The 11,418-nt window shown below is 41.4% G+C and overlaps 1 protein-coding gene across 1 annotated transcript in view; it reads left to right on the top strand.

The window, feature by feature from the left end:
* The first annotated feature begins 8,330 nt into the window (after positions 1 to 8,330).
* LOC103077676 (protein FAM13A-like) overlaps positions 8,331 to 11,418 on the top strand; it is a 175,595-nt gene continuing 172,507 nt past the window's right edge. The window contains exon 1 of the mRNA XM_007466966.1: positions 8,331 to 8,433. Within this exon, the coding sequence (XP_007467028.1) occupies positions 8,331 to 8,433 (103 nt within the window). The remainder of the gene's footprint in view (positions 8,434 to 11,418) is intronic.

Genomic DNA, 11,418 nt, shown 5'->3' with positions numbered 1-11,418 from the left:
CCGGACCGGGGCACGACCCCGTGTCCCCTGCATCGGCAGGCGGACTCTCAACCACTGAGCCACCAGGGAAGCCCTGGAGTGAATTGTTTAACCTCTCTCAGCCTTAGTTTTCCCATCTGGGAAATAGGGTTAACATTTGTACCCCACCCCCATACGGTTATTATAAAGAATCAATGAGATAATGAATGAAGTACCTTACCCAGGACCCAGCCCATAGACAGCTTCAATACGTTACTATTATTACTAACACTAATGTACAGGATGGTTCCAAAAGTCATCACTGTTGTTATTATTGTTTTCATTACCATTAATGATATATGTTAGTGTTATATGTTAATGATATATGTCTATCCCTGGATAGAGGATTTTTTTCCCCCAGTTTTACTGATATATATTTAACATACAACATTGTATAAGTTTAAGATGTACGAAATGATTTGATACATGTGTATACTACAAAATATTTACCACAATAAGTTTAGTTAACATCCTTCACCTCACATAATTATCGTTCCGTTGTGGTGGTGTTGGTGGTGGAGAGATCATTTAAGATCTGCTCTCATAGCAACTTTCAAGTGAACAATACAGTATTGTTACCTATGGTCGCCATGCTATCCATTACATTCTCAAAACTTATTCATCTTATAACTGGAAGTTTGTACCTTTTGACCAACATCTTCCCATTTCCCCCAACCACCAGTCCCTGGCAACCACTAATCTAATCTTTCTATGATTCAGCGTTCTTTAGATTCTCATATAAGTGAGATCATTCAGCACTTGTCTTTGGCCTTATCACTCGGTAGAATGTCCTCAAGGTCCATCCCTGTTGTCCCAAATAGCAGGATTTCCTTCTTTTTTACAGGTGAAATATATATATATACCACATCTTCTTTATCCATCATTTGTCGATGGATACATGGGTTGTTTCCATGTCTTGGCTATTGTGAATATTGCGTCAATGAACGTGGGAAGGCAGATTATCTCTTTGAGATAGCGATTTCATTCCCTTTGGACATTGACCCAGAAGTGGGATTGGTAATTCTATGTTTAGTTTTTTGAGGAACCTCCATACTGTTCTCCATAGTGGCTGCACCAATTTACATTCCCACCAACAGTGCACAAGGGCTCCCTTTTCTCCACACCCTCTCAAACACTTGTTATTTCTTGTCTTTTTGAGGATGGCCATTCTGACAGATGTGAGGTGATATCTCATTGTAGTTTTGATTTGCATTTCCCTGATGATTAGTGATGTTGAGCACCTTTTCGTGTATCTGTCACCATTTGTATGTCTTTTTTGGTGGGGGAAAGGTCTATTCAGGTCCTTTTCCCATTTTAAAATCAGATGATTGGGGGTTTTTACTATTGAGTTATATGAGTTCCTTATATATTTTAAATATTAGCCCTTCATGGTTTGCAAATATTATCTCCCTGGAATGAAGATTTTAAAGCCTTAAAGCTTTATTAAAGTATTGCCAGAACAGCCAGGGCAACATGGCTGCTAGAAAGAGCCTTTTGTCGCTGAATACAAAGCATAATTCTATGAAACAGAAGTGAGATTACAAAGAAATTTGAAAGCTATTTGTTTCTACATATATATTTTTAAATAACTTGTTATTACAAAAATAATGCCTTTTCTTTGCCTACAAAAGTTCAGATAATGTTAAATGGGGTGCTCCACGCAGACACCCCAGAACCCCTTTTTCAGTTTCTGCAGACTTCTTCCTCAACTTCGGAAACCTGTGGCTCTACGTCAGGGGACTGTCCCACCAAGTGGCTTTATCCAGATTGCCTGGGAGTTTACATCCCCCTATGGTGGTCTTTGGCCAATGACTGCTGGGTGAGGGAGTTTGAAAGCCCAGCTTTCTTGCCTTAGGTTAGAACAAGCCTGAGGTATAATTTACACCACAGAGTTTCTCTGGGGGATCGGGCTGGAGTTACCCTCGGTGGCATTTGGCCTGAAATTGCATCCTTGCTTTGCTTCCTCCTCTTTTCTGTCCTGCTTCCCCCATTCCCTTACCAGTTTCTCTTTGAGGCATTTCCTTAATAAATCTATTGCACACAAATTCTCGTCTCAGGATCTGCTTCTGGAGAGCCAGACCTAATGTAATGACAATGAATAATGGTATCTATCCTGGTATTATGTGTGTGTGTGTGTGTGTGTGTGTGTGTGTGTGTGTGTGTGTGTGTGTGTTTGAATATGTTATGATCTCCAGATCTGACAATTGTGAAATTGCATAATACATATAATTTGTTTTTAATTTAAATAGTTATCATTACTATCTTTCCATGTCTACAAATATGTTTCAGCAAGATGTTTCTAGCAGCCACCTGGTATCCCACTGTATGGTTGTGCCATAATTTAACCAGCTCCACTCAGTTTTTTATTATTGATTACCACTATGGTAACAATGCTGGGTTGAAGAGTTTTGCAGGCAAATTTTTCTGTAAGTCTATTTGTTATTAATCTACTGAAAACACTGTTCCTTGGTCATGGTAGCCCATTTCCAAGGGTTATGATTCTTATTTCCAAATGTTCCCCAAAACAACGGGACCAATTCACAGCCCTGCCAGCACTATCCTTGGTCTTCATCCCCAACCCCTTCCTCCAGCTAAAAGACTAAAAACTGGTAGGCACAGCCTCTGAGAAAGTCTACAACTTGCATAATGCCAACAGAAACTTGTGTGTTCAAATTAGTTTGATTGAAATCTCCTCTGCATTAACTGATCTAAGACTAATCTACACTTTAATTTTTATCTCATGTGAATTAAAATGACTTTTCCTGGAGGACTCAAAGTTCCTGATTTCAAAACTTACTACAAAGCTACACTAATCAAAATAGTGTGTTACTGGCATAAGAATAGACATAGCCCAATGGGATAGAATAGAGAGTCCAGAAATAAGCCCTCACATATATAGTCAAATGATTTACAGCAAGGGTGCCAAGTCCATTTAATGGGGAAACATGGTCTTTTCAACAAACAGTACTGGAAAAACTGGATATCCACATGCAAAAAAATAAACTGGGGCTTTTTACTTTACACCATATACAAAAATTAACTCAAAATGAATCAAAGATCTAAATTTAAGAGCTAAAACTTTAAAATGCTTAGAAGAAAACATAGGGGAAAGTCGTTGACATTGTATTTGGTAATAATTTTTAACATATGACACCAAATATACAGGCAACAAAAGGGAAAAAAAATACATGATTTGGACTTCATCAAATTAAAAACTTTTGGACTTCCCTGGTGGTGCAGTGGTTAAGAATCTGCCTGCCAATGCGGGGGACACGGGTTCGAGCCCTGGTCCCAGAAGATCCCACATGTCACGGAGCAACTAAGCCCCGTGCGCCACAACTACTGAAGCCTGCAGGCCTAGAGCCCATGCTCTGCAGCAAGAGAAGCCACCACAATGAGAAGCCGGTGCACTGCCACAAAGTGTGGCCCCCGCTCACCACAACTAGAGAAAGCCTGTGTGCAGCAACGAAGGCCCAACGCAGCCAAAAGTAAATAAATAAATTTATTTAAAAAAATTTTTAAACTTTTGTGTATCAGAAGACACTATCAAGAGAGTGAAAACACAACCCATAGAATGAGAGAAAATATTTGCAAATCATATACCTGATTAGGGATTAATATCAAGAATATGCAAAAAACGAACGACAACAACAAAAACTCCTACAACTTGGCAACATCAGAAAGGCAACCCAATTCAAAAATGGAGAAAGGTCTTGAGTAGACATTTTTCCAAAGAAGATATTCAGATGACCACTTAGCACATAAAGAGATGCTTAACACTGTTAGTCACTAGGGAAATGCAAATCAAAATACAAGATTCTACATCACACCTGTCTATTATCAAAAAACTGAAAATAACAAATGTTGGAGAGGATGTGGAGAAATTGGAACGCTGGGGCATTGCTGTTAGGAATGTAAAATGGTGCAGCCACTATGGATAACAATTTAGTGGTTCGTCAAAAACTGAAACATAGAATTACCATATGATCTAGTAATTCTACTTCCGGATAAATATCCAAAATAATTGAAAGCAAGAGACTCAAACAAATACTTGTACATCAGTGTTCATAGCACCATTATTCACAACAGTCAAAAGGTGGAAACAATCCAAATACTCATCAACAGACGAATGGATAAACAAAATGTGATCTATACATACAATGGAATATTATTCAGCATAAAAAGGAATGGAATTCTGATACATGCTATAACATGGACAAACCTTGAAAACAGTTGCTTAAGTGAAAGAAACCAGGCACAAAAGGACAAATATTGTATGACTCCACTGACAGGAAGTACCTAGAACAGGCAAATTCATAGAGACAGAAAGTAGAATAGAGATTACTAGGGCCTGGTTCCCTCCAGGGGATGGAGAGTCAGTGTTTAACGAGTAAAAAGTTTCTGTTTGGGATGATGACAAAGATCTGGAAACGGATGACGGTGACGGTTGCACAACATTGTGAATGTACTTTGTGCACACTTAAGAATGGTTAAAATGGTCAATTTTATGTCATGTATATTTCACCACATTTTTAAATTTGCAAAATAAGTAACTTTTACTGCTGACTGGGAAAGAAAAGATAAACTTCCTCTCCTGCACTCCAGATGACATTCAGAGTTGACAATAGTAAGGAAGGCTTTCTTTAAGAGACAATATAGCAGCGGGAACAGTTAAGAGGGTTGGAATTTGCATTTTAATAGCCCGAGTTCAAATTCCAACTCTGGGGCTTCCCTGGTGGCGCAGTCATTGAGAGTCTGCCTGCCGATGCAGGGGACACGGGTTCATGCCCCGGTCCGGGAAGATCCCACATGCCGCATAGTGGCTGGGCTCGTGAGCCATGGCCGCTGAGCCTGCGCGTCCGGAGCCTGTGCTCCGCAACGGGAGAGGCCGCAGCAGTGAGAGGCCCGCGTACCGCAAAAAAAAAAAAAATTCCAACTCTGCCCTTACGTGCTGTGGGACTCTGGACATCTAGCTAAGCTCCAAGCAACTCACCTGAAATTGCCTGTAAAACGGTGAGAATAATGGTCCCCACCCCATGATGCTTTGTGCATATGAAGTAAGATAAGGCTTTGACATACTTAACTCAGTGTCTGCCACATAGCTTAAAAATGCAAAAGTATAATTCTGGTTATTGGTGTTATTGGGTGTTACTGTCATTATTACCTTAAAGTACTTTGGACACTTTGACTGTCTTGATTACTTCTTTTTTTTTTTTGGCAGTACGCGGGCCTCTCACTGTTGTGGCCTCTCCCGTCGCGGAGCACAGGCTCCGGACGCGCAGGCTCAGCGGCCATGGCTCACGGGCCCAGCCGCTCCGCGGCATGTGGGATCCTCCCAGACCGGGGCACGAACCCGTAACCCCTGCATCGGCAGGCGGACTCTCAACCACTGCGCCACCAGGGAAGCCCTTGATTAGTTCTTTTGATTACTTTTCATATCATTAAGGAATGAGCTGGAGGAAATTAATCAGGGGGCATTTTCAACTCTGAAATGGAAAACCCTGATCCTTGTTCCCTTAAAACAATATTTTCTAATTATGCAAGGTATAGTTTTCCTGGCACTTTCTGATCTCTCTCCAATGGACTTGGGTGCCATCAATCTGGCCCTCTTTGCTCTCATTATCAACTGGATAAATTTAGAGAGGACAGTCCTTTAAAGGAGAGAGGATTCAGCAGAGGCTAGTCCCTGGTACGAAAAATCCATCTTAAACAGCAGAGAAAGCTGAACTGCCAAATGTCCAGCCCTCCAGGTTCATGTGGCTGTAAAACCCATGCTGGCTGAGAAGGTTCCTTCTTCGTGGGATCCATGCTGTGCCTGTATGACATTTATATAACGTCAGCCCCTGACTGAGGAATGATGTACTTCTGGCGCATAACTCCTAGCGCTGCCTTTTCCTTCGGCCGGTGGTGCAGCAGGCTTACTTGGAAAGACTCAGAAGGCAGGCTCGGCATTTTCCTTCTGATGAATTAGCATCTACTTGGTCACGGCTGAGAGGACTGACTTACTCATGGCTTCTGCATCCAAGTTCAGTTTGGGAGACCAACGACCCTCTTTCTAATTTGACCCTGCCATTAATTCCTGTGTGACCTTGGACAAGTCACTTAAACACAAATCCATAGTTGCCTCAGAGGTCAAAGTTCTACTCTTGGGTGAGGTAGGGGCCATTTAGGAAAGCATAAAGTGTATACACACAAATGTAAGTATTATGATTTTTCTCCCTTGGGGAAAGAATATTGATGCAGTTAAAGATCCATGAGAATATTAGTTGTGAGGCTCCTCAGGGGTTCAAACAGCTCCTTTCACAGATGGTGAAATGAAGGCTCAGAGAAGCTAGCGAGTTTTCTAAGTAAGGGACAAAACTAGGCTTAGACACCAGCTTTCATGACTTCCAGCCAGGGCTCCATGAGCCCCTACGTGATGTTACTGAACCCCTGTAACATCACAGAGAGCCCCTCCTCTCTGTTACTGAACTCAGGCTCAGCTGCCCACCCCTCAAAAGCCAATAATTCAAGGGGCAAGCATCAGTAGAAAGGAAGGTCGCTGTAATCATTAAAGCCGGCAGTCTGGGGAAAAGGTGGACTTGTGTCCTGAGACCAACTCCAAAGTTTCTGCTCAGCCATGACAGTTTTTAAAGGGAAAAGCAGTGTGTGGTGTGTGTGTGTGTGTGTGTGTGTGTGTGTGTGTGTGTGTGTGTGTGTGTGTGTTGGGGTGGGGGGGGAATCTCAGTGAATCATGGGGCAGGAGGTTGGGTTCTGCATCCTTCTCTGTTGCGTGCAGGCTGGCTGACTCTCTCTTCAAATGTTATGTTGCCTGCAGGATCTGCCTGCAGGATTTCTAAGGGGGCTGTTGGGGGTAGAGAGCTAGTCATTCTTTACTTAATTCTTCATTCTTACTTCTTTTAATCTAGCGTAGAATCAACAGGTTAGGCAAGGCATGGTGTGCATTCAGAAGAGCATAAGTCAGGAGTTAGTTTAAATTGCCTAGTAATCTCATTCCTACGATTAGGTTCTTTCAAGGTTAGAGGGGAATAGACATGAGCAAACAGGAAAGGGGCAAAAGAGCTGCTTTCATCTCCATGACTTTTCTGAACTTTTTGGCTTTGACACTCACCAGGCATGTCATCCTCTTTTCTGTTACCCTAACGTGTTTAGGGCACTGCACTGACTGTTCTACCTGCTATTAAAACATGAATAATGCAGAGTTGTAAATTGACTTATGGATGTAAGGTCTGTTGGCCCAGGTGAAAGGAGGCCCGGGGGGTAAGAGAAAACATCGACCAGTGTAAGGAAGGAGAGGCATTGGGACATAACGACCTCACCTGTTCTGGGAATCAACAGGAGACTCTGACTTCATGACCAGAGACAATGGGGCTGACGGGAAGGGAAGTGGGCTTACGCCCCACAAGAGACCAACCAACACCTGGCCCTGCTGTATCCTCACCAAATAAGGAATTACCCTGTATAGCAACGCCCCCCCACCACCACCACCCGCTGCAAATCACCCTTCCCTTACACCTCAGTAAAAATCTCCCATGCTTAGGACTAGGCGCGACTTCCCTGGCCCCTTTCTCTCGGACCAGTGAACCTCGCCCGGGAGCGCTCCCTAATAAATCTCACTTGAAGCTTTCCTTTGTTTCGCGGTGCCGTTTGTTAAGCTCTGACCTTACAAGAGCCCTCAGAAGTGAAAGATGTGATAGCACAAAGAAATACTTTGAAAAGTATGAAAGGGTTGGAAGATGAGATTGACAAAAATTCCTAGAACAGAGTAAAAAGACAAAGGCATGCAAAATAGGAGAGAAGAAAAAACTTTTTTTGAATAGAGAATCTACATCTGGATAACAAGAGTTTTAGAAAGAAAGAAAAGAACAGAAAAAAATGGAGGGGAAAAATCACTCACTTAAATAATTCAAGAAAATTCTCCAGAACCAAGCAGCATGAGTTTCCAGCCCCAGTGGGCCAGAGCAATGACCAAGGCACATGGTCATGGCATTTGAAAAGGCTGGTTCAAAGAAGTTTCCCGAGGTTGCCAAGAGAAAATGTGGATCCTATGCAAAGAGTCAGAACAGAGTGGCTTTTCAGTAGCAACTCTAAAATCTAGAAGACAGTAATGTCTTTAAAATTCTGAGGAAAATGATTTCCAATCTGGGATTCTATATCCAGCATTTATATATAACATCTCCAAAAGTAGTAATGATAATTCCTTTCTCAGAAACCTAGTGAAAAAAATGCTCAAGTAAACTGAAAGGCTAAATCAGGAGTGTTGAATACATGTGCTATGAGAAATAGAGTATCTACTACCAAGGACAAAGGGGATGGTCGTGGGGTGTGAGGAGACCCAGAATGAGAGCTGGTTTCCCTGCGATCAGGAGCAGAAGGGCGGGTTTGAAGGCCCCAGGAGCTTCGAACTCCTGGAAGGTAAAATTGCTAGCTTACCTGATGAGAATGGATGTCATTACTAGCCAAAAACTGAAGGTAAAATTATTGACAAGAACGTGGAAAACTGAGCAAATTTTTAGAAGGCAAGTATTAACTTCATGGAAAACAAAAAGTTGTGCAGTAAAGGAAAAAAAATTTATAGAATATATATTACATGTTTCAGCTGTGGAAGCTATTTGGCATGATCATTCATGACATTGGAAAAAAACAAATATTGAACTATCAAAAATCATTGAGAAATTCAGAGACAGGAAGTGTGTATAGTTTGTGTAGTGGTAGCGAAAGCAGGGAAGGGTGACCAAAGAGGTATATTCTCATTTTGCTTGAGATAAATAGCTAACATGCCTAAATATGACAAATCAGTACATAACATGAGAAGCGTATTATTTAGGTATCTGGAGGTCCCCAAAGAATCAGCAATGAGTCAACAGTGGTGGCCTATGGCGGGAGGGAAATGGGAAGAAATGAAGGGAAGCAAGTTCCTGCTCTGTTTTTTTTCTAGCAGCAGAATACCTTTGTTTTTTGTTTTTCATTTTTTTGTTTTGTTTATTGAAGTATAATTTACAATGTTGTGTTAGCTTTAGGTGTACAGCACAGTGATCCAGATATATAGATATATATACTTTATCAGATTCTTTTCCCTTTAGGTTATTACAAGACACTGAATACAGTTCCTTGTGCTATACAGTAGGTACTTGTTGTTTAGCTATTTTATACATAGCAGTGTGTATATGTTAATCCCAAACTCCCAATTTATCTCCTCTCACCCCTGCTGTCCCGTCTGATAACCATAAGTTTGTCTTCTGTTTGTGACTCTATTTCTGTTTTGTAAATAAGTTCATTTGTATCATTTTTTAAGATTGCTCAAATTAGTGATATCATACTATATTTGTCTTTCTCTGTCTGACTTACTTCACTTAGCATGATAATCTCTAGGTCCATCCATGTTGCTGCAAATGGCATTATTTCATTCTTTTTTATGGCTGAGTAATATTCCATTGTGTATATATACCATATTCTCTTTATCCATTCATCTGTCAATGGAAACTTAGGTTGCTTCCATGTCTTGGCTATTGTAAATGGTGCCGCTATGAACATTGGGGTGCACGTATCTTTTCGAATTAGATATTTCTCCGGATGTATGCCCAGGAGTGGGATTACTAGATCATATGACAACTCTGTTTTTAGTTTTTTGAGGAACCTCCATACTGTTCTCCATAGTGGCTGCACCAATTTACATTCCCACCAACAATGTAAGAGGGTTCCCTTTTCTCCACACCCTCTCCAGCATTCATTATTTGTAGACTTAATAATGGCCATTCTGACTGGTGTGATGTGCTCTCTTTTTGTACCAAATTTTGCAGAACTCTCGATTCTTTAAAGTATATATATATATATATATAAATCTATCAACAGTCATGCATAGTACAGGGAGTTTTAAATTTCCCTGAGCCACACATGACCATGGGAGATATGGAGTTTGTTGGATAATCAGAAGTTGTTGTCAGCAAAACTTGACACTTGAAGGCATAGCCTTGGAAATAATAGACTAAGTGGGGGTCTCTCAGTTCTGGCTTTCTTGCCAACAAAGCCTTGGTATACAAAAACCTGCAAGGCATGTGTAAGAGTTTTATGGCATGATATCAGTACCCCAGATGCTCTGGAGAAGGCTTTGGGATGAAGGTAGTTAGGACACCCTCTTCTAAGCATCCCTGGTTGTTGAACACAAATTCCAGACTCTGGAGCACGAGGGCACAAGGTAGAATTGAGTGCAGATAGCTACATTTTCCATCTTATATTTTTGCTTTTCTTACTAAGGTGGTAACTGGGGAATTGTGAAGCTTCTTAACCAAGGCACATAGGAAAAAAGTCTGGGAAAAAAGACCATTACATTTTTTTTTTTTTTTTTTTTGTGGTATGCGGGCCTCTCACTGTTGTGGCCTCTCCCGTTGCGGAGCACAGGCTCCGGACATGCAGGCTCCGGGGGCGCAGGCTCAGCGACCATGGCTCACGGGCCCAGCCGCTCCGCGGCACGTGGGATCCTCCCGGATTGGGGCTCGAACCCATGTCCCCTGCATCGGCAGGCAGACTCTCAACCACTGCGCCACCAGGGAAGCCCAAGACCATTACAAAATAGCAACGGCAGCCTTGTAAGGTAGCCTTACGACATGTAATTTATTTTCCTCCTTATTTCCTACATATGTCTTTAAATTTAGGAATACTTAAAAAAAATCCTAATACACTCGCTTTTTTTTTTTTTTTTTCTTACTGAAACTAACATTTACTTACATTATTTCCAATAACTCCAAGTTCTATTTTCTGCTTGCATAACCCACTCGAGTAAAACATGGTTGCCAGGGAGACCTGTCTTTAAATTAATCAGCACACATCTTATGGAAGGTTGCCTTAAAAACAAAAACTTAAAGTGACTCTTAAGTCTCAATTTAAGAGAAAATTTTCCAAGGAGTCGCACTTAGAGAAACCCTTGTTCTGCAACACCAGGAGGAAAGTTAGGGGAGACTCTTCTGAAAAATCCTTGCATTTTGCTGGCGCTTCCCTCTCTGCTCGCCTCCATCTCGCATGAGCCACTGGAGTCTTGTAACTTCCTCTGAACTTCATTCTCACTCCGTATTCGGCACCCCAGCAATAAAATTAATGGGTTGAGCATTTTCTACCTAATAAGCGCTGCAGATATAAATGTCTCAGCCATTTGTCTTTTCTAGTGGGGGTTCCCATTTTGGTTAACATTATCATTTAAATTGCATCTCACAAGTTACTAGATTAAGGAAGAGGGGCTGTTTGAATAGGTTACACTTTGCTTTTTTCATTCAGGAGACTGTTTAGAGTCTCAAATCAATTCCAACTGACTTTCTAAAATGTGTTAGGGGAAAAAAATACATTGTGATAAAGAGCAATGGCAGTGCAAATACCAGGAAGGAAAACAGACATTCAGTTTGTTTCAGC

This window comes from Lipotes vexillifer, unplaced genomic scaffold (genome assembly GCF_000442215.2).
Source record: "Lipotes vexillifer unplaced genomic scaffold, Lipotes_vexillifer_v1.1 scaffold232, whole genome shotgun sequence".
Lineage (NCBI taxonomy): Eukaryota > Metazoa > Chordata > Mammalia > Artiodactyla > Lipotidae > Lipotes > Lipotes vexillifer.
Note: the sequence above shows the minus strand (reverse complement) of the source record. Positions and strands in the feature narration are given on the sequence as shown.